At 36.5% G+C, this 18,491-nt stretch overlaps 2 protein-coding genes across 2 annotated transcripts in view; one reads left to right on the top strand and one right to left on the bottom strand.

The window, feature by feature from the left end:
- Positions 1 to 988: 988 nt before the first annotated feature.
- Positions 989 to 13,214, bottom strand: WBP2 (WW domain binding protein 2; the record flags this gene model as incomplete). The annotated part of the gene is made up of 7 exons (XM_051218653.1): positions 989 to 1,465; positions 2,545 to 2,718; positions 3,449 to 3,698; positions 8,351 to 8,500; positions 8,542 to 8,635; positions 8,684 to 8,758; positions 13,153 to 13,214. Coding segments are annotated over 7 exons (1,032 nt in total), but the record flags the coding sequence as incomplete, so codon positions are not given.
- Positions 13,215 to 13,412: 198 nt separating this feature from the next.
- Positions 13,413 to 18,491, top strand: part of MS3_00010292 (uncharacterized protein) — a gene marked incomplete at both ends in the record, with an annotated part of 37,158 nt that continues 32,079 nt past the window's right edge. Inside the window, one exon of the mRNA XM_051218652.1 lies at positions 13,413 to 13,678. Within this exon, the coding sequence (XP_051070292.1) occupies positions 13,413 to 13,678 (266 nt within the window). The remainder of the gene's footprint in view (positions 13,679 to 18,491) is intronic.

The following is an 18,491-nucleotide window of genomic DNA, read 5'->3' as shown; positions in this document are numbered from 1 at the left end:
AGAAGGTAGAAAAAAGAAAGCTTGTATACGCCTATCACGGAAATGGAAACCTTTTGATGTTTACAGAAATTCCAGTAGGTTACAATCATTCCTAATTTGTAACTCTTTCACAAGTCCTGTTTGTAAATGAATCAAAATATGCTTCAGTTGAAGCGAACAGGACGAGAGTACTTGATCAAGACAGCTAGACCTAGTGCACGGTAGTCCACCTCCGGTAATACAATGGTTGTCAGATTTGTTATTACGGTTGCCTACTAGAAAGATAGGACGCAACTTGTGAAGTATTCCACTCTGTCAGTGGAAACTGGATATTCCTCGTTATCAGTGAGAGATTAGTAAGGTCACATCAGAATTAACGGGCGCGCCCTTGAAAACATCCATTCGTGCATCTAATATAGTGGTGATAGGTAGGTCATAAGCTTTTCTAACCTTCTGCCTTTCATATCAAACAGATCATAACTGTGTCAAGTAAATCCGAACCACTCGCTAGGTACATTTTTGACTATATAGCCGTTAGTTCTAGCGATTTGACCAGTATTCTCAGTTATGTGAAACAAAACTCGCCAGCCAGGAAATTAAACTGGACGACCAAACAAGCGGTGTAACTTTTTGAGGGCCTGAATATTAGCTTGTTGTTTGGATCTGAAGTAACACCATCGTGAACAGCACGAACTTGAATTATCAAAGACCATATCCGTACCTAAGGAAATATTTTCTCTTCGAGAAATTTCTTATTTTTACCATTTGATACAAAACCTTGACCAATTCAAATATCCTATCACTGTTTCGTTTGAAGTTTCATATTTTTTCATCAAAGATCCTGTACACAAAAAGAAACTCTGAATGTCCGGTAAGTCTGTCGGTCTGTGCTTATTCTGCCTTAGATTAGCTGAGAAATTAAACAACCACCTGTCGTTTATGGTACTTGTAATTCTGGAGGACCATTACGAATAATTATGGACAGACACCGATAAAACTCAAAGATAAATTCAAGGTATCAGATAATTTATTTAAGCGAGAAGAAAACAACCAAAACGATGTTTCTATGTGAATCAAAAAATAATTGAGTTCAAATAAGAATCGAAAAGAAAGTAACCATCACATTATGCCGAATTGTTAATATGAATCAGAAAACTGTTGAAAAATATGACAGACATATTAGCACAATTCCTCAATAATGACCAGATGATATCATTTGCCCCAATATAAAAAGATGAGGTAAATAAAATCAAGCTTAACTACTGATTTTTCTTAGAAGCGTTTTGTTGCTGGCTGTAGTTTTCAGTTGGATAGGGAGGTGGTTGATTATGATTATCTTGAGTATTACCCGGATAAGATGGGGGGTTGCCTGGATAATTTGGAGCACTAGGTTGTACATATACACTAAAAGGATCTTCTGGAAAGTAGTAACCTCCACTTACAACATTGGCAGGACCATTGAAAGCAACAGCTTCATTCGATTTAGCTGAAATGATACATGTTAAAAATATAACAGTTAGGATCTAACCCAATCAACAAATAAACATTATCTAAGAAATAAACAAGCGTTGAAAAAGTAGGCTGAAGATCAAGAAATAATTTTGCAAAGACTATTATTATGTGGAAGCTATGAACCACATCATGTGAACATAATCTAAATTATTATTGAACAGAGAAGCATGAAATTTATTAAGACAGCATTACTCCTGAAGTAAGTCACTCTGATAAGTATGTTTATGAATAATTACGAGTAGAGTGAAGCAGAACTATAAACTAAATTACTATTGCTACGAATAATTTCTATAAACACAATTCATTAACCGTAAAACATTTCGGTGTAGTAGCTAATGTATAATCCTTAGCTGGTTTATCCAGTACAAGACTAATTATATCCAGGCTGAAAATAGCTGCCAGTCCTAGTAACATTAATTTGAAACGTATGAAATAGTTTTCAGATACGAGTATAAGGTCTGCTCGAGTAACAAACCTTAAATTCAACATAGCGAGCAACTTATAGTAACATACTAGCATTCACTTTCTATTTAAATGCTTTAAGATAGATATTTTCTACTCAAGTTCACTGCCAAACAATCATCACAGTAATGTTTTAATATAAAAGGCTGATAACATTAAAAAGAAGATTATACAATACAAATGAAGATGATGAAGATTTATAGCTCAGGTGGGTGAGTTAGGTTTTCTTCTCTGATCTGGATGGTTTGGTTGTGGAGCTTTCATTGTTCTTCTGAACAAAATCATCAGCACAAACTTCTATCTGAAGGGGTTACTGATAGGATCACCTGATAGGTTTAACGTGGCTATATATATTGTTACCATATTTTTTTCTATCTACACTTTGAATTATTCTACATGGATGTAGTTAATGTCTAAAACATAAGAGATTACGGATTAACCTATGAATATAATTGGATCGTATGTTCATTAAGAGTATTTTGATAGCACCAACTCTTTTCAGATTACGAAATCGGATTTTCCCTTAAAAGTGAGAACTTGATAAGTGATAAACTCTTAAAATAAAGTAATTTGAAATACAAAATCCCTTACATTCATATTTTGAGTTGGTAACTGGATATGGTGCATTCCCTCCTATAGTTGTCGAGGTAGTAGGATAAGGTGTTGTGTACTGACTTGTACCAGTAGGTCCAAAATCATTAGCCATTGTGGTAGGTGTTGCACCAGGATATGGAGGTGGTGCTCTGACTTGGTAGAGTGTTTCTGCTGTAAAAAATAAAAATTTACGAAAACAGTGAGACGTTGTATATAAATGAGGGGTTAATTTATTGTAAACGTTACAGAATTAATAATTCTCTTCTATTTTGAGGGAAATTCTACCTTCCTCTATATATGTAGGTCGTTCATTCGAATCAATTGTTAGTTAATAATGTTAAGATCGTCTGTACAAATTTAATAAATAAAATTAGTGGATCCATTTTAAAATGGTTGTAGTTTGTTTCGATGTAAAGTCATAAACTCACATTAGTTTTATTAAATCGATTCAATTAGGAAACTAAACTATGAACATAAAATGATACTACTACTACTACTACTATTAGTTTTAACAATTATTTCAGTCAGCCATGGGCAATCTAGACTCTAACACTTATGTGCATCGACAAAACCTGCTATAGTAGATCAGAACAACAAGGTAAAACTATTTCAAGAAAAATCCCAAAGTAGTAGTTGTAGTTACATTATAATCAGAAGTAGTAGAAAACAATGAGATTTCGGGACTCAATTTCTAAACGAAGACAAAAAATAAACACATCTATGTCACTAGGAACGATTCTGAGCCGAATCACTTAAGGCCTCTAACCAACAATTAATTGGTACAATAACAATGATAATATAAGCTTAGATAAGTAAGAAAAATTGTATTTACTTGCTTTCATTAATCAGTAAATATGAAGAACGAGTTGATAAGAAGAGCGAGGGAGAAGATACTACTTACCTTGAGGTACAGTGAATGCTTCATGTGGTCGTACAAATCCATAGTATGGATCATTGTAAGGTGCGGAATAAGCTGGTGGTGGACAAGCATAATACTGACCTGCACCATTCATATCTGCTACAGATGAATATGCATTTGGCGGTTTGAAATGTTGTTTTGCAGAACATGCACGTCTGCCTAGTTCGATTAATGTTGTGCCAAATTCAATTGCACCACCTTTTTTGAATGTTAGTGAGAATTTCGCTTCACCCTTAGAAGAAAAAATGAGCGAGACACTTTGAATGTATGATGAAAATCTGGGAAATATAACAAATAGTAAACCAGAATACAATAAATGGAATTAAGACTTGGTGATATTAGACTCTAAGCGATTGGGTTGGAAGTTGAAATTACAATTTGTTTACTTATACGTTTACGTAGCAGGGTATTATCACTTGCTAAAAGCCTATAACACAAAATTATACATGTGTTTATTGAAGTGTATTGAATAATTAGATAAAACTATGATAAACTGCTAAGACGATAAGATTTGGGGAAGTGGATATTAAGTTTCATTGTAACGATCTATACAGTGTTACTGACTATCTCAATCACATTTCAAATAAGATTATGGATCTCCATCTGTCGCTTCGAAAAGCTTGTTTTACGTGCGCTTATCCGGGGACCTTGTGGCATCTTCGTCTGGTCTTGCTGGCGTTGGTGTCGCACTAAGCGCTAGAGCTGAGGCAGCACTAGTCGATTGGATCCCCATTAACAGTCGGTTATGTGCTGTTAGATTAGAAAGTTCCATCACAGTGAGAAGAAATCGGCGTGAGAAACGATGTCTTTTCATCATCTCCGCCTATGCCCCGACAGATTGCAGCCCGGATGCAATCAAGGATGAGTTTTACCACCAGTTAACTGTTCTTCTCCACAAAGTGCGTTCGACAGATATTGTAGTACTAGCCGGAGACTTGAATGCTCAGGTCGGGCATCTAGGCACAGAAGAGGATCGTTTAGGTGGGCGATGGGGACTTGTTGGTCGCAGGACAGATAACGTGGACCGTCTACTGCAACTGTGCACAGACCACAACCTGTTTCTGGCTAGCACTAACTTTCGGCACAGTCATCGCCGATATGCCACCTGGCGTCCTCCCTCTGCATCTCAAGCCTGGACTCAGATTGATCACATCGCGATCAGCTACCGCTGGCGTGGTTGTGTACAAGACTGCCGCTCCTTTTGGAGTACCTATCTGGACTCTGCCCATGCCTTGGTCTGCGCCAATCTTGCCTTACTTTTCAGTGGACAACGAAGTGACCACCATCAACGGGTTGATATTAGCAAGCTGGTTGCAACTTCTGTTGCAAGTAAGTATCGAACCGAGCTAGCCTCTAGGCTAGCTACCACTCCACCGAAAAGTATAGATGAGCATTGGTTGCAATTGCATGACGCCATGAAAATGGCGGGAACAGTCAGTTGTGGGTTTGCGAAACGCCCCGCTTTTAAGCACTGGGTTTCTTCTGGTTCCTTACAACTCATTGAAGCCTGTCGGTCTACTCCGGGTGACCGTGAGTTTGACCATAAACGAAGGATGTTACGTAATGAAATTGGGCAAAGCTTGCGTAAGGACCGAGAAGCCTGGTGGTCGAAGCGTGCTAATGAGCTGGAAGCAGCAGCTGCATCTGGTAATAACCGGAAGCTCTTCCAGCTCATCCGAGCCACTGGCAGCAAGAAGTCTGGTGTGAGTGAAACAATCTGCGAGGATGATGGGATGCCAATCACTAACATCCATCGACGTCTTGGACGGTGGGCAGAATTTTTCGAAGGGCAGTTCAACTGGCCTGCTGCTCCGGCAACATCGGTCAGACTGTCCTGCCCTCCATGGCCGGTGACGACTGATCCACCAAACGAGGAGGAAGTCCGCAAGGAACTCCAACTCTTGAAGCGTTACAAATCACCTGGCCCAGATGACTTACCTCCGGTTCTTTTTAAAGATGGTGGTGACTTTCTGACTAAGGAATTGACGACGTTGTTTACAAAGGTTTGGGAACTAGAGAGTGTACCAACGTCATGGAATGAGTCGATAGTTGTCCCCATCTTTAAAAAGGGTTCACGTCGTTCCTGCAACAACTATCGGGGGATAAGTCTACTTCCGATTGCGTCCAAGCTATTGGCTTCCGTCATACTTCGTAGGTTGTTCAAAACCCGAGAAAGATTGACTCGCGAGGAGCAGGCTGGGTTTCGTTCTGGTCGAGGATGTATTGATCATATCTTCACCCTCTGCCAAATGTTAGAACACCGCCATACTTATCAAAGGCCAACAATCGTAGTGTTTCTTGACATCAGGGCTGCCTTCGATTCGTTGGACAGGGCTGTTCTCTGGGATTGTCTATTGAAGAAGGGTGTGCCTGAGAAGTTTATTAACATCCTAAAAGCCCTATATACAAACACCTCAGGCAGAGTGAGGGCATACAACCACCTCTCTCCATTGTTCCATTCGAGGAGTGGGGTTAGTCAGGGTTGCCCAATCTCACCATTCCTCTTCAACTTTGCCATCGATGACATTCTAGAAACAGCTCTGATGAATGTAAGTAATGGTGGTGTGGATCTGTTGCCTGGAGAAAGACTTCTCGACCTTGAGTATGCGGACGATATTGTCTTACTGTGCGATAATGCCCAAGGCATGCAATCCGCACTTAATCAGTTGGCAATCAGTGTCCGTAGGTATGGTATGTGCTTTGCACCTTCCAAGTGCAAAGTACTTCTACAAGACTGGCAGGATTCCAACCCTGTACTCACCCTGGATGGTAAGCAGATAGACGTAGTCGAGAAGTTCGTGTATCTGGGTAGCTGCATAAGTGCTGGTGGGGGTGTGAGTGATGAGATCAATGCACGAATAGTGAAAGGCAGAGCGGCCTATGCCAATCTGGGCCACCTTTGGCGCCTTCGTGATGTTAGTCTGGCTGTGAAAGTTTCAGATCTACAACGCGTCGGTGAGAGCAGTTCTGCTCTATGCTTGTGAAACCTGGCCTCTCCGAGTTGAGGACGTTAGACGACTCTCTGTGTTCGATCATCGCTGTCTCCGAAGGATTGCTGACATTCAGTGGCAACACCATGTCAGTAATGCAGAGGTTCGGCATCGTGTGTTCGGGCACAGAGATGATAATTCAATTGGTGTCACCATCTTGAAACACCGACTTCGGTGGCTTGGACATGTTCTACGAGTGTCGTCCCAGAGAATTCCACGTCGTGGATTATTTGCCGACTCTGGGACTGATTGGAAGAAGCGGAGAGGTGGTCAGTGCATGACATGGTGTCGTGGTATGAAAGAAAGCTGCAAAGGGCTGGCTTCTGTCGGTCCTTCACGACTCCCTGGTTGGGGTCCGAGAGATGGTGCTACACAGTGGCTAGAGACGTTATCAGATATGGGTCAGAATAGAAGCCAGTGGCGATCCTGCTGTAACCTTCTTTTACTTTCTTCATAAAAAGTGGTTGTGTCTCCCTTACCTGAAAGATTTCTTCTGATTGTACCTCGTTACTACCACACTACCTTACACCAATCTCTTCGTTATTGTTCTCTTTTTCTTTTGCGCTCCTTAGTTTTTTTTTTTATTTCTCTTTGCACTCTCATTGTTTTGTGTGGCGCATATATATTGGCGCTCTCTTGTACCAATATTTATGTGTTCAAATAAACAAATAAATAAATACAACTTGTTCAATTGACCAGAAAAAAGACAACCGACGGAATATGGATATATTTGTTCTGGTGATGATGTTCACACTATAGATTAATTCTCAGACTAATCATGTTATGAGTAATGTACAGGGAATAGAGGAATACTCTTACTACATAAAAATGATTTCATTGATTTGTTGATGAACGTACTCATGAGGAAGTCTTAAGTATGTGAAAACATAAAAAAAACTATTCATAGACCAGAAGAAAATCGATTACGATTGATATAGATGAGTTTCTGTACTGTATATGTACTTTTAGTTTTACGCATTAAAACCTGAGTGTGAATATTGACCGATTCTTAAAATAAGTATACGTTTTAGTTCTGTTACATTTTAACAGTAGACCAGTACATTAACCTTGAAAGTCACAGTATCATAAGAGGTCATTAGTCTAACTTAAACAATCATTAATTGTTTTAGTTGTATTACTTACAAACGTGAATTAAAAACCGCGACTAATTAGTCTACCATATAACAGGAAATTTCGAGTTAAAAATGTTCAAAAAAGAATTTAATACATTAGACAAATGACGAAACCCTCAAATCAAAAATGGCTTGGTAAATATTCACTGAATAGTTCAACTAATATTAAATGAGAAGTATGAGGTATCATTCATATCTTTGTGATGATTTTATAATATTGATAAATTGTGTTATACATCTACCAAGTCTGATGACTTCACACAGTAACGAACAATATTTTATATTTTAATGGTTGGAAACAATCGACAGGAGGCTGAGGAAAATTAGTTTTACGAGAATTTATGCATTGCTAGAGGTATATTTAAATTCTATAGTCAATATGTTTCACTGGTGAAAGTAATACGATGGTTGATACACTGGATTATTTATTATAGGAACAAGTGATCATATCATCTAAGAAATACAAACTTATTGCATATAAACCTGTATTTGATAAATGAATTACACAGGTTTATGATTACTTAAAAACATCTGTGTCCATTACAAAACATTTATTGGGCAAAAGGATGTTCTAAGTAAAACTAATTACAGATCAGCTAGTCTAGCGATGTGTTACATATAGTGAATCTACTTTGTAACTCCAACAATCAATGGATTGTGAAAACACATGACTTTAAATTACATATGTGGGATTAACGTGAGCTCAAAAATTAGTATTTTAAGAAGGTAGGAGGATCAATCAAAGATAGTAATTAATTTACCTGCCAGCCACCATTCGGTTCAGCCGTAATTATGCCTTCTACGCGATTCGCACCAAACACAGGTTGTTTAATGTCAACCTCTTTCATATTAACAAATGGCATACTGAATGATAGTACGCCTGATGACGCTTTTTTGTTGATAAAAATCACCTGTTAAAATTTGGTAAAGATAATTATGTGAAATTAGTTACTCTATGTGAAGTCAGGTACAAACGTCCCATATGTGAAAACTTGAGAAACTGACCCTCGAGTTCTACATGACACCCATCGTAATAAATTAACATCCTGAAACACAATAATTGATTTACTTAAAACCTCGATTTGAGCATATACCTTTCTCCATAAAACAGAATGACACCATTGCCGTTTGCGGAATGACTTTGATTCATAGACATTTCGATATGGTACCTAAGGGCAAAATAGGGGGAAAATGAATTGGTATAATAGTTTGTTTATATGTGTAGATTCGAAATTGTAGACCAATAGACTAGGCGATTTTCTTTTTGCTATCAGATTGGGGATTTGAACCACCCCAGCTAGGATAGTCACATAATATTAAATATTATAATATGCATCAGCTACGGTCGAGAACACAAATCTATGTGATTATTGGGTTGCATCTTCTAGCACAGACAACGATAAGCGCACACTAGCCCAAGCGACGTGGTAATAATAAGTGGATTGACGACTTTATGCTCTGATAATTCCAAAAAGTAACCCCAGTGTAACTGAATTTTTAACAAAACAACTGATAGTAATTATCAGATATGTAAGCACGATTTGAACATAGCGAGACGAAATTAACAAATATAAGAAATTGATTGCATTAGACATTTGAACGTGTAGTAAAATAAGAAGCAAACAATTTAGGAATTCCATGTTAATCGACAAGTTAGTCAGTCACAGACAATATAGAATCTGGCAGAAACATGTATTTAATCAAGTTCCTACATGTCAGAGTAGCGATGAAAGACAAATCAAAAACGAGGAAAAACAGAAGAGGAATAACGATATCAATTATAGGAAGATTAACATAAAACATATTTCAAAAGGAACAAAAGAAACAGAAGAGTTTAAAGTTTCAAAGAACGCTACGCTGAAAACTTAGAGGAAAGTAAATAATCAGTAAATCTGAGTAGTTGGAATCAGCCTTGAACTCACCAAGCCAGGAAGTTCACAGTTTGATGGACCGATGTTACACCTCGGTTTGGTTGACTCTAGCCATTACATAACCTGCTCCTTTGATAATCGCCGTTTAGTTTTCGATTACTGTCTTTAAGGACTTCTAGAATCAGAATGCGATGTTTCGATATTCCGTATCGCTTCAAGTTTGTTAGAGACCTCTCGAATTCCGTAGGTTTGTCGTCAAGATACACTGATAGCCTGAAAGTGACAATCATAGTTACCTAACTTGCGTTGTTTCCATTTCGAAATGTTCCTACATGGCTACTATCAAAGAAGGCCTACTCACTGTTTTCTTGTAGCATCGTTGTTGTTTACGAAATTGAGAGGAAGTGGAGCGAATGTCCGGCGCTTTAACCAGGTTGGTGGATACTGAGGATCCACCTAGGGGAGTTGGAAAACCCTGATTCCATACCAACGGTGCACATGGGCTCCACGATCCCGAGGGAACAAACGGAGTATGAACTTGTTGTTAGTCACCGGCTGCTATGGGACTGCATCTCTTAACGTTGCTCTAGTGCCTTGCGGATTAGACCTTTGGGCCAAAAGCACGGAGATTGGCCCCCTAAAAAAGCACCTGCTTTGGTCCGGGAACCCGGGAAGCATTCCAGCTCTTAAACAAACTGAATCATTTGTGTGGCGCATCCATGTACCAATGTTTATGCGTTTAAATAAATAAATAAATATTAAATAACTTACGTTGATTCATGATAGTAAATTTCAACAATATCCACAACTTCCATACTAATAATTATTACTTGAGTTTATATTTCAATAAAACTATATGTTTAAACTTGACTTAATGGTTTTTATTATTTGAAAACATAGATATTGGTACAAGGAGGCACCAAATACATATGCGCCATACAAATCTCATTTGATTTGTGCGAGGGCTGCGATACTGTCCGGATGCCCAAACCGAAGCAGGGGACCACACCTGGAGCCTTCGACCTAAAGGTCTGATCCGCAAGGCAGTGGAGCATCGTGAGGAGATGCAGTCCCATGGTAGCCGGTGGCCGACGATTGGTTCATACGCTATTTGTTCCTTCAGGATCCTGGAGCCCATGCGATGACAAATTTTGAGGAGATTCAGCACCGACTTTGTTTACATTCAATTTAGTGAGTATATACAGGAAAACTATGATCAGCAAATGTCATAATTTAGGGTCCCTTTGAACTTTTATAGAGACATAAAACCGAAAACATAGACGGCTACTGATTAGGGAGTGAATTTCACGCAATGAGAGTTATTGTTATCCTTACACCTGCAATCTCATGAAGACTAGATAATGAATCCGCAGATATTCGACGAGTCACACTAAATTAAACTCGGTGGTTAAAATCAAGTGCGTATATTCGGTGATACAAAAAGGTCGATAGTGTGACGAAATAAAAGAGAATAGCAGTACAACCATTAAGTAGTATTTATTAAGAGATGTAGATTAGTTAAAAGTATAACCAAGAAAACTAGCAGAAAGACCATCACTCAATTATGAAGGATGCAATAAAATGCTGCAGAACGATTGGTATTAACTTTTACTGAGTCATATCTGACAAGGTCCCTAGTATCCGAGTTGAACAGTAATTAAGACCCCGACTGGAGAACCCTGATAAGTCAACAGATGTCAGTCTCTTAAAATTATTTTTCATACCACAGCTATTATGAAATGATCGCTGTTCGTTTTCCTACCCAATTCCAACATCAGCAAATAATGAGGGTTATAAAAGTCTCTCGGATGATACTTGTGAAATATAACCAAGTTACCGAAGTCGATATTTCAAGATGGTGACACTAATTGAATCACATATCGTCGCTAGATGTCAGAAATGTATGTCCGATAAATATGTTATAACTCCAGGTATATCCCGGCGGATTTGATATCGAGAATGAAAACTGACCCAATATGATTTTCGAACTATTGAAACAATTTTATAGTGGTTGTTGTGCTAACTCAGTAATAAGTTAAATCATGAGATACCAAAGGAATCAGTGGTTCATCATACAGGGTGTTGTGCGCTATGATAAATGATAGCCCATAACTATTAAATTAGTTCGTCAACCGATATTCAAATCAGCAAAGTTAAATGTTACAAAGAAAACGTATTCCCCAATCTTTCTGTCGAATTTATCACCACCCCAAATTGATGTCAAGTTTAATAAAATAAAATAACAGTACCTAGGTTAACTAACCGGAGTAAAAACTCTGTTTCTATTTATTTATTTAAACATAAACATCGGTACGAGGAGGCACCAAATATATATGCGCCACATAAATGACTTAGTTTGGCTGGAATACTGCGCGGGTGCCCAAAATGAAGCAGGTACTTTTTTAGGGGACCACTTCCCGAGTTTCGGAAGAGACCTAAATCATAGGATACCTGATTTTAAACGTATCGTTTAATAGTTATATTTGGGTTTCACTTTAGATATGCTCTTAGGGGTCAAGCATTTCTCATTTGGCTTTCCAATGGCTGACGTCATGTGTGGAAAACACCTTGTTGAATTGAAAATCAAAGATGGTATTATCATGATTGCTGAAAGTGAGGATGAAATGCAGCTTTCTGGAAACTCTAGGTGGCAACAAAAGAATTTTCGACGTACACTTAACCTATTCTGAGTACAAAATGTTTTGAATTCGGTCGATCAATGCTTAGTTTGACGCTAGGCACAGTAGCCGAGAGTATTCATTTTTGATGTCATATGAGCTGCTGTAGGTTGGTGAGTGACCAGACCTCCATACAGATAAAAACCCCGTTTGCCCATTGACAACCTATACATGGGGCAGACGAGATATTTACTACCTTGTTAAAAAGCGATTACACTGTAAGGCATTTAAGTATTTATCTCTTTACATTGGTGAAGCATTAAATGAAAAGGCGTGCAGGTTGCACGTGTTTGGTTTGCCTTCTGAGCACTTCTCGAATGTATTACGGGGAACGAATGGCCGGAATTTGTCAGTAGTCTGAGTACTTTAAAGTAGACTTCATTTTAGTGCTTTAATAATGCTAATGATTGCATTCAGTGACATAAGTCCACAAGTGCAATAGTTTTATGTGTTGCGAGTCAGGTGTTCTCACTTTTTCAAGACAATAATAGATTTGGATGCAGCAATCAAGTTTTGACCTGTAAGCAGGTCTCAACATAAATCCACTAATTTTAGTTTGGTTAAGTGGCTAGTACTAACTAGTAGAGAGTGTCTAAGACGGAGTTTAGGAAGCTGCTGTAAACTCTTATCAGATTGCAAACATACAAGAAATACAGAGTTCCAGGATTTTCTTCAGAGTTTACAAGTTAGAGGAACACTCTGAAGGTGAATTCACTAATGGTAAGTAAAAGCAGTTTATATTGGTGAAAATAAGCTTATGAAGATCGGAAATCTATGTGAGTGATTTAAGGAAAACTAGTGGTCTGAAGCAATGGTTAAGTACGATTCAGAACCTTATTAAACAGAATACATATGAGTTTGTTGTGATTGAGAAAGGACGTTCTTACAGTGCTCAGCCGACAGAGCTACCTACATCAAAAGCTCATACCTTAGTTCATCTAACCGCCCTAAAACAGTAGTAGGGAATATCTAAGTAACATGGAATAAACATACAACGTTAACAAACGAACAGACCCGATTTGAATACGCCGGAAAAGCCGCCTCCAGAATAAAATAAATTGGCCGCGATGTCGCAAAGCAGTTAAAACGACACTGAAAAATGATTAATGTAAATTAAATCAAAAATTCATGGAACGTTATCTACCGAGCAGTTTACTTTGGAAAATCGCAGGTTTTTATGGCAATTATGAATTATGTATTGACCATTCACATAACGATTCTGTTAGTTGGACGTTATCTTAACTAGATTCGTTTGCCTGCTGTACATACTGATCATGAATGGCCTGAAAACCATTGAAGAGCAATTGTCTATGTCGGAAAACGCAGCACTTGCATCACCTGAACTGTCTGAAAGACATTCTGTGGATTATGATGGACCTTTAAACATATTTTACACATGCGATTGTGAACTTAAAAGCGTTCTTGTTAACTTGAGGAATGCGGTGATATGTCGATCAGCGAAACCTCAAATCATGAAGGGCACATCGTCACTCCTTGTTTTCAAACGTCTACCATCAAACGTAGATCATGACTCTTTCCGGTAAGTTGATAGTTTATTATGTGCTTACTCGTTTACTTACCAAAATAAATGATGTATTCACGGATAATATTGTTAAAAGTGGTTCATCATTCGTTTAATTTAATGATAACAATGCAAATCCATATAACGTTCAAGATAGGCCATGTTGAAGAGGAACACTTTCGGTGAATGCTTCACGAAAACAGTAATATATATTTCAGTTTGAGATCACTTGAGAATAGGAAAATATTTATACTTAACTCAAGCTTAATTCTATTCGACTTCTCTACGTCACTAATTAGGTTTTTATATCTTCAGAAAATTTAAATGAGTGACTATGAAAATACATCATGAAATTAATTTTAGCTAGAATTTAAAGGATATTGCTACACATTACGTCAGTAGTCGATCATCAAAATACTAACAAGCGTATTCTTTGTTTTTATATTGACAAGATGACTAAATTCTAATTGAATGAAAACCGTATATAGGAAAATCTTTCAACAACCATGTTCGGTCATTACTTTTACTTCTTGATTTTAATTTATATAAGAAGTGTACAATTAAAAATGTGCATTTATTTTCGAAATATGTTTTCATTTAAAATTACTCAGAGGCTGAGGATCTGAAAAAAAAATTTAAAGTTTTCATTTTACAATAATTCGTTTCATACTGATTATTCAGGTTGCCCAATTTGTCTTTTATTATAGTTATGGATAAATAAATATTTATAGATAGTGTTATACGTGAGTTCGTAAGTAGTTCATAAATAAGTAATATATTTGTAATATCTAAATGAGTAGAAAAATTAGATTTTCTGACGTTTCGTAACTTACTGTAATCTACTTCTTCAGAGAATAAATAACCAAACCAAAATTGGTTATTTATTTATGACAATCTACTCAATGCTAAATTTGTTCGAAATTATCAAGTCAAACCTTGGTAATGATACTTGCAAACTCATTAGTATATAGTTCATGCTTTTCATCAAAAGAAATAAATTATAGTCTTAATAATTAACATTGAATTAGTAAAAATAAATACTGAATGCAATGTTGAATGAAAATTTTGCTGAACTAATATAAAATAATATTGTTGATGTATAGTCGACAGTTGTGATGTGATAGACAAAAGTAATGCATTCATCACTAGTACTTTTTTAATTTTTTGAATAAGATTCAAACTCGTCTTGATTCGAGCTAACAATAGTAGTCTTTGTATGTAAGAGATATTGATTATATCTTTGATTTGACAGAAAACGACATGAAAAATGGTTCTATTAATTTTTATAACACTATTGTTTTAGTGATCTTATTGATTTTTAAAAAGATGTTTATTTGACGAGACTATAATCTATGAACGAACCAATCATATTTAAGGTGGCAGATCTTGGATTTTCGCGAGAAATTCATTCACTCATTTAACTAAATACCATTTTGGTATTATAGCTGATGTCAGTTCGTGATGAAAACATTAAATCTAATTTCTAATTCTAACATTCAACCGTAAATCTTTATCCTAACTCCTCATAGCTGGACCAGACAACATTCCAAAAAAGGCACTAAAAGCAGACGTAACAGTAACTGCAAAGATACTCAACATTCTCTTCAGCAAAATTTGGGATGAAGAACAAGTACCAACAGACTGGGAAGAAGGACACCTAATCAAGATACAGAAGAAAGTCTATCTCAGCAAGTGTGAGAGCTACAGATGCATCACTCTTCTCTCAATACCAGGAACAGTCTTCGACAGAGTATTGTTAAACAGAATGAAGGACATATCAGGGAAGCATCACTGACGAGCACGGGGGATCTCATGCAGATGTCAAAGCGCGGATCGGCAAAGCAAGAGCAACATATCTACAACTGAAGAACATCTGGAACTCAAAACAACTGTCAACAGTTCTACTGTATGGGGCGGAAACTTGCAGAACTGAGAAAGCCATCATCCAGAAGATACAAGTGTATATTAACAGTTGTCTACACAAAATACGTCATATCCGTTGGCCAGACACTATCAGCAACAACCTACTGTGAGAGAGAACAAACCAGATTGTAGCGGAGGAAGAAATCGGGAAGAAGCGCTGGAAGTGGATAGCACACACATTGAGGAAAGCACCCAACTGCTTCACTAGGCAAACCGTCATCTAGGACCCTCAGGGCCAAAGGAAGAACATTTTACGTCGACAAATGGATGAACAGTTTCATACAGTTTGACTTTCTAAACTAAACTATATGTCATTTCTATATTTGATTATTTTTAAAACATTTTTACAAAGTGATATTTTTAAAAGAATATTAAATACAATAGTTACTACTGTGGTGCAGGTTACCTATATCCCCATAAGTAGTATAGAATGGTGGTCAGGCATAGGATGTATTTCAGTAGAAGATCGATAAGGAAAACACGGGAATGGAACGCAATCGGTATGAAAATGCATGAACAATTAAATATGAGACAATGGAATGATATTTGCAAAAGGAGCAGTCATGTTTGAGACGATGGGTTGATAGTTCGCAAACTAACCATTTACTAGATGGTTCTCATATTTTAGCGAGATGATCTGTAATTTCGTGTGAAATACATTCGCTTGTCGTCACTCGCGTTCTTGTTCACCATACTATTACTTAGTTATTCAGTCCGTCACAGATGACATAGGCTGTGATATGAATGTATATCTATCCATGGTGTCATATGAAAAATCAGTAATAGGATGAGAAGAAACTAATAAAATAAAAACGGACTAGGAAAGAATAACAATATCACTTGTATTATGAAACTAAGCAAAAGCTGTATGATACGAAACGTTCATGTGAAATGAAAGAGTGAGAAATATTGGATAGGGATAAATTGGAGATTTAAGAAAAGATAAAAAAAGATCCAACTGAATCGCTGCTACAAATTTTGAATTGTAACACAAAATGCCTTCAGTCAAGTCAATATATAATTTATAATTAACTTCAAACGTAGAACAAATATTCAGAGGCCCAAAATTATCACACTGAACTAACTTGACAAAACAAAATTGATGAAACGACTAACAACAGATTTTAAATAATGATATGAGTAATGATGGTAAGAAGGATAAAACATTGAGAATATAAAGAGGAATAATATATATTTGTAAAATCTCAGCGAATGAATTTTAAGTAAATCCAACGTTTCGCCTGGCAATCTGCTCCAAGCTTTTTCAAGGAAACTCTATTTTCCTTGGACCAGATTGCCAGGCGAAACGTTGGATTTACTTAAAATTCATTCTCTGAGATTTTACAAATATATATTATTCCTCTTTAATGAATCACATTAACTCGGTGCCCAAATATTGTGAAACTATTCGTTCAAATTTAGACGAAAGTTCTTATTTATTGTTCTGCAATCGCATAAAATTGAGAATATAGTTTGGAAAATAGAGCAAACTCATATGATAAATGTATGGAATGATATTAGAATTCTGTATTCAAGAGGATGTAGCAAAATAAAATTACTTGTCAAATTACATGTGACTCTGTATCCTGTCACTCAGCATTTTTAACGACTGATAAGAATTATTTCCAATCGTATATTTAAACTATTGAATACAACTCTATTAGACAGTTTCCACCTCCATTGACTTTGTTCGCTAGAATATTTAGTGAATTATCAGTATGGGGTTGTGAAGATTATTAACTTTTTGATCGTGGATGAGGAGTCGTACAATAGGACGAAATGGCCGTCCAGTGCTTCCAGGTTTTCAATGTGTGGTCTAACATTAATCGATTGATGATCTGAATCAAACATTTTTTGACGTGTTTACACACACTACGCTTATTTTAGGTCAGTAGTGAATTTTAGAATTGTAAGTAGTTAGGTCTGGATAATATATATCCCAATTAAATTGAATGTTATTATTATTACTTTGGTTCATGTTACTTACGTCGACATAAGTAGTATATAACACCAGTTAAAAGAGAAGTGTCTGGTATCAGAAGGTTGAGAAGATCGAGTCGAAATGAACAGGAAGAGAGAGTAATTGTTATGGCAGTGAAGGAACGATGAAATTTGAGACAATTGTTAGAATATTTCCAAATGGAGCATTTTATGTATGGTTCACATATTTTACCAAGATACTACGATAATTTGTATTAAAACACTTTTGGTTGTTCCCTCACCTGTGTTCTACTTCATTGCACTACTACTAATACTCACAGTACTACTACTACTCATACTACCATTACTAATCACCCTACTATATGGTTTACTATTATAAGGATAAAAACTTCTGAATTGAATTAAATAATTGCAGTTGAAGTTTCTGAAAAAAGTTTGACATACTACTATGAAAAAGTTTATATCTATTTAGATTTATGTTTTTGTCTGTTCAATATCATTTTTGACAAGATTAAATTATGTCATTACAAATAATAATAATAATAACAATAATAATAATGGTAAGAATAATGACAATAATAATAATAATAATAATAATAATAATAATAATGATAGTTGACTTTAGTTACATTAAAAACAAAAGCATGAAATTGTTTTTGGTGAGCTCGTGACATCCTTTTTTGCATAAAAAGTATCGTAAAAACTGACTTGTTTTCAGGATAGATTGAAATCATCATATATTTTTATATTATAAATAATTATGTAATAATAAATTGCAAATCGCTTATCAGAATTACTTATTATTATTAGTAGTAGTAGAAATAGCAGTAATGTTACTTACATAAGCCTGTTACTACTCGTGGTGGAGCAAAGGCCGCCCATCACCATTCTCCATTCAACCCTTATCCTGAACAATCCTTTCCAGTTCTTTCCTGTTGCTATTCATGCTTTCCATGTTTTCATGTAA

Source organism: Schistosoma haematobium, chromosome ZW (genome assembly GCF_000699445.3).
Source record: "Schistosoma haematobium chromosome ZW, whole genome shotgun sequence".
NCBI lineage: Eukaryota > Metazoa > Platyhelminthes > Trematoda > Strigeidida > Schistosomatidae > Schistosoma > Schistosoma haematobium.
Note: the sequence above shows the minus strand (reverse complement) of the source record. Positions and strands in the feature narration are given on the sequence as shown.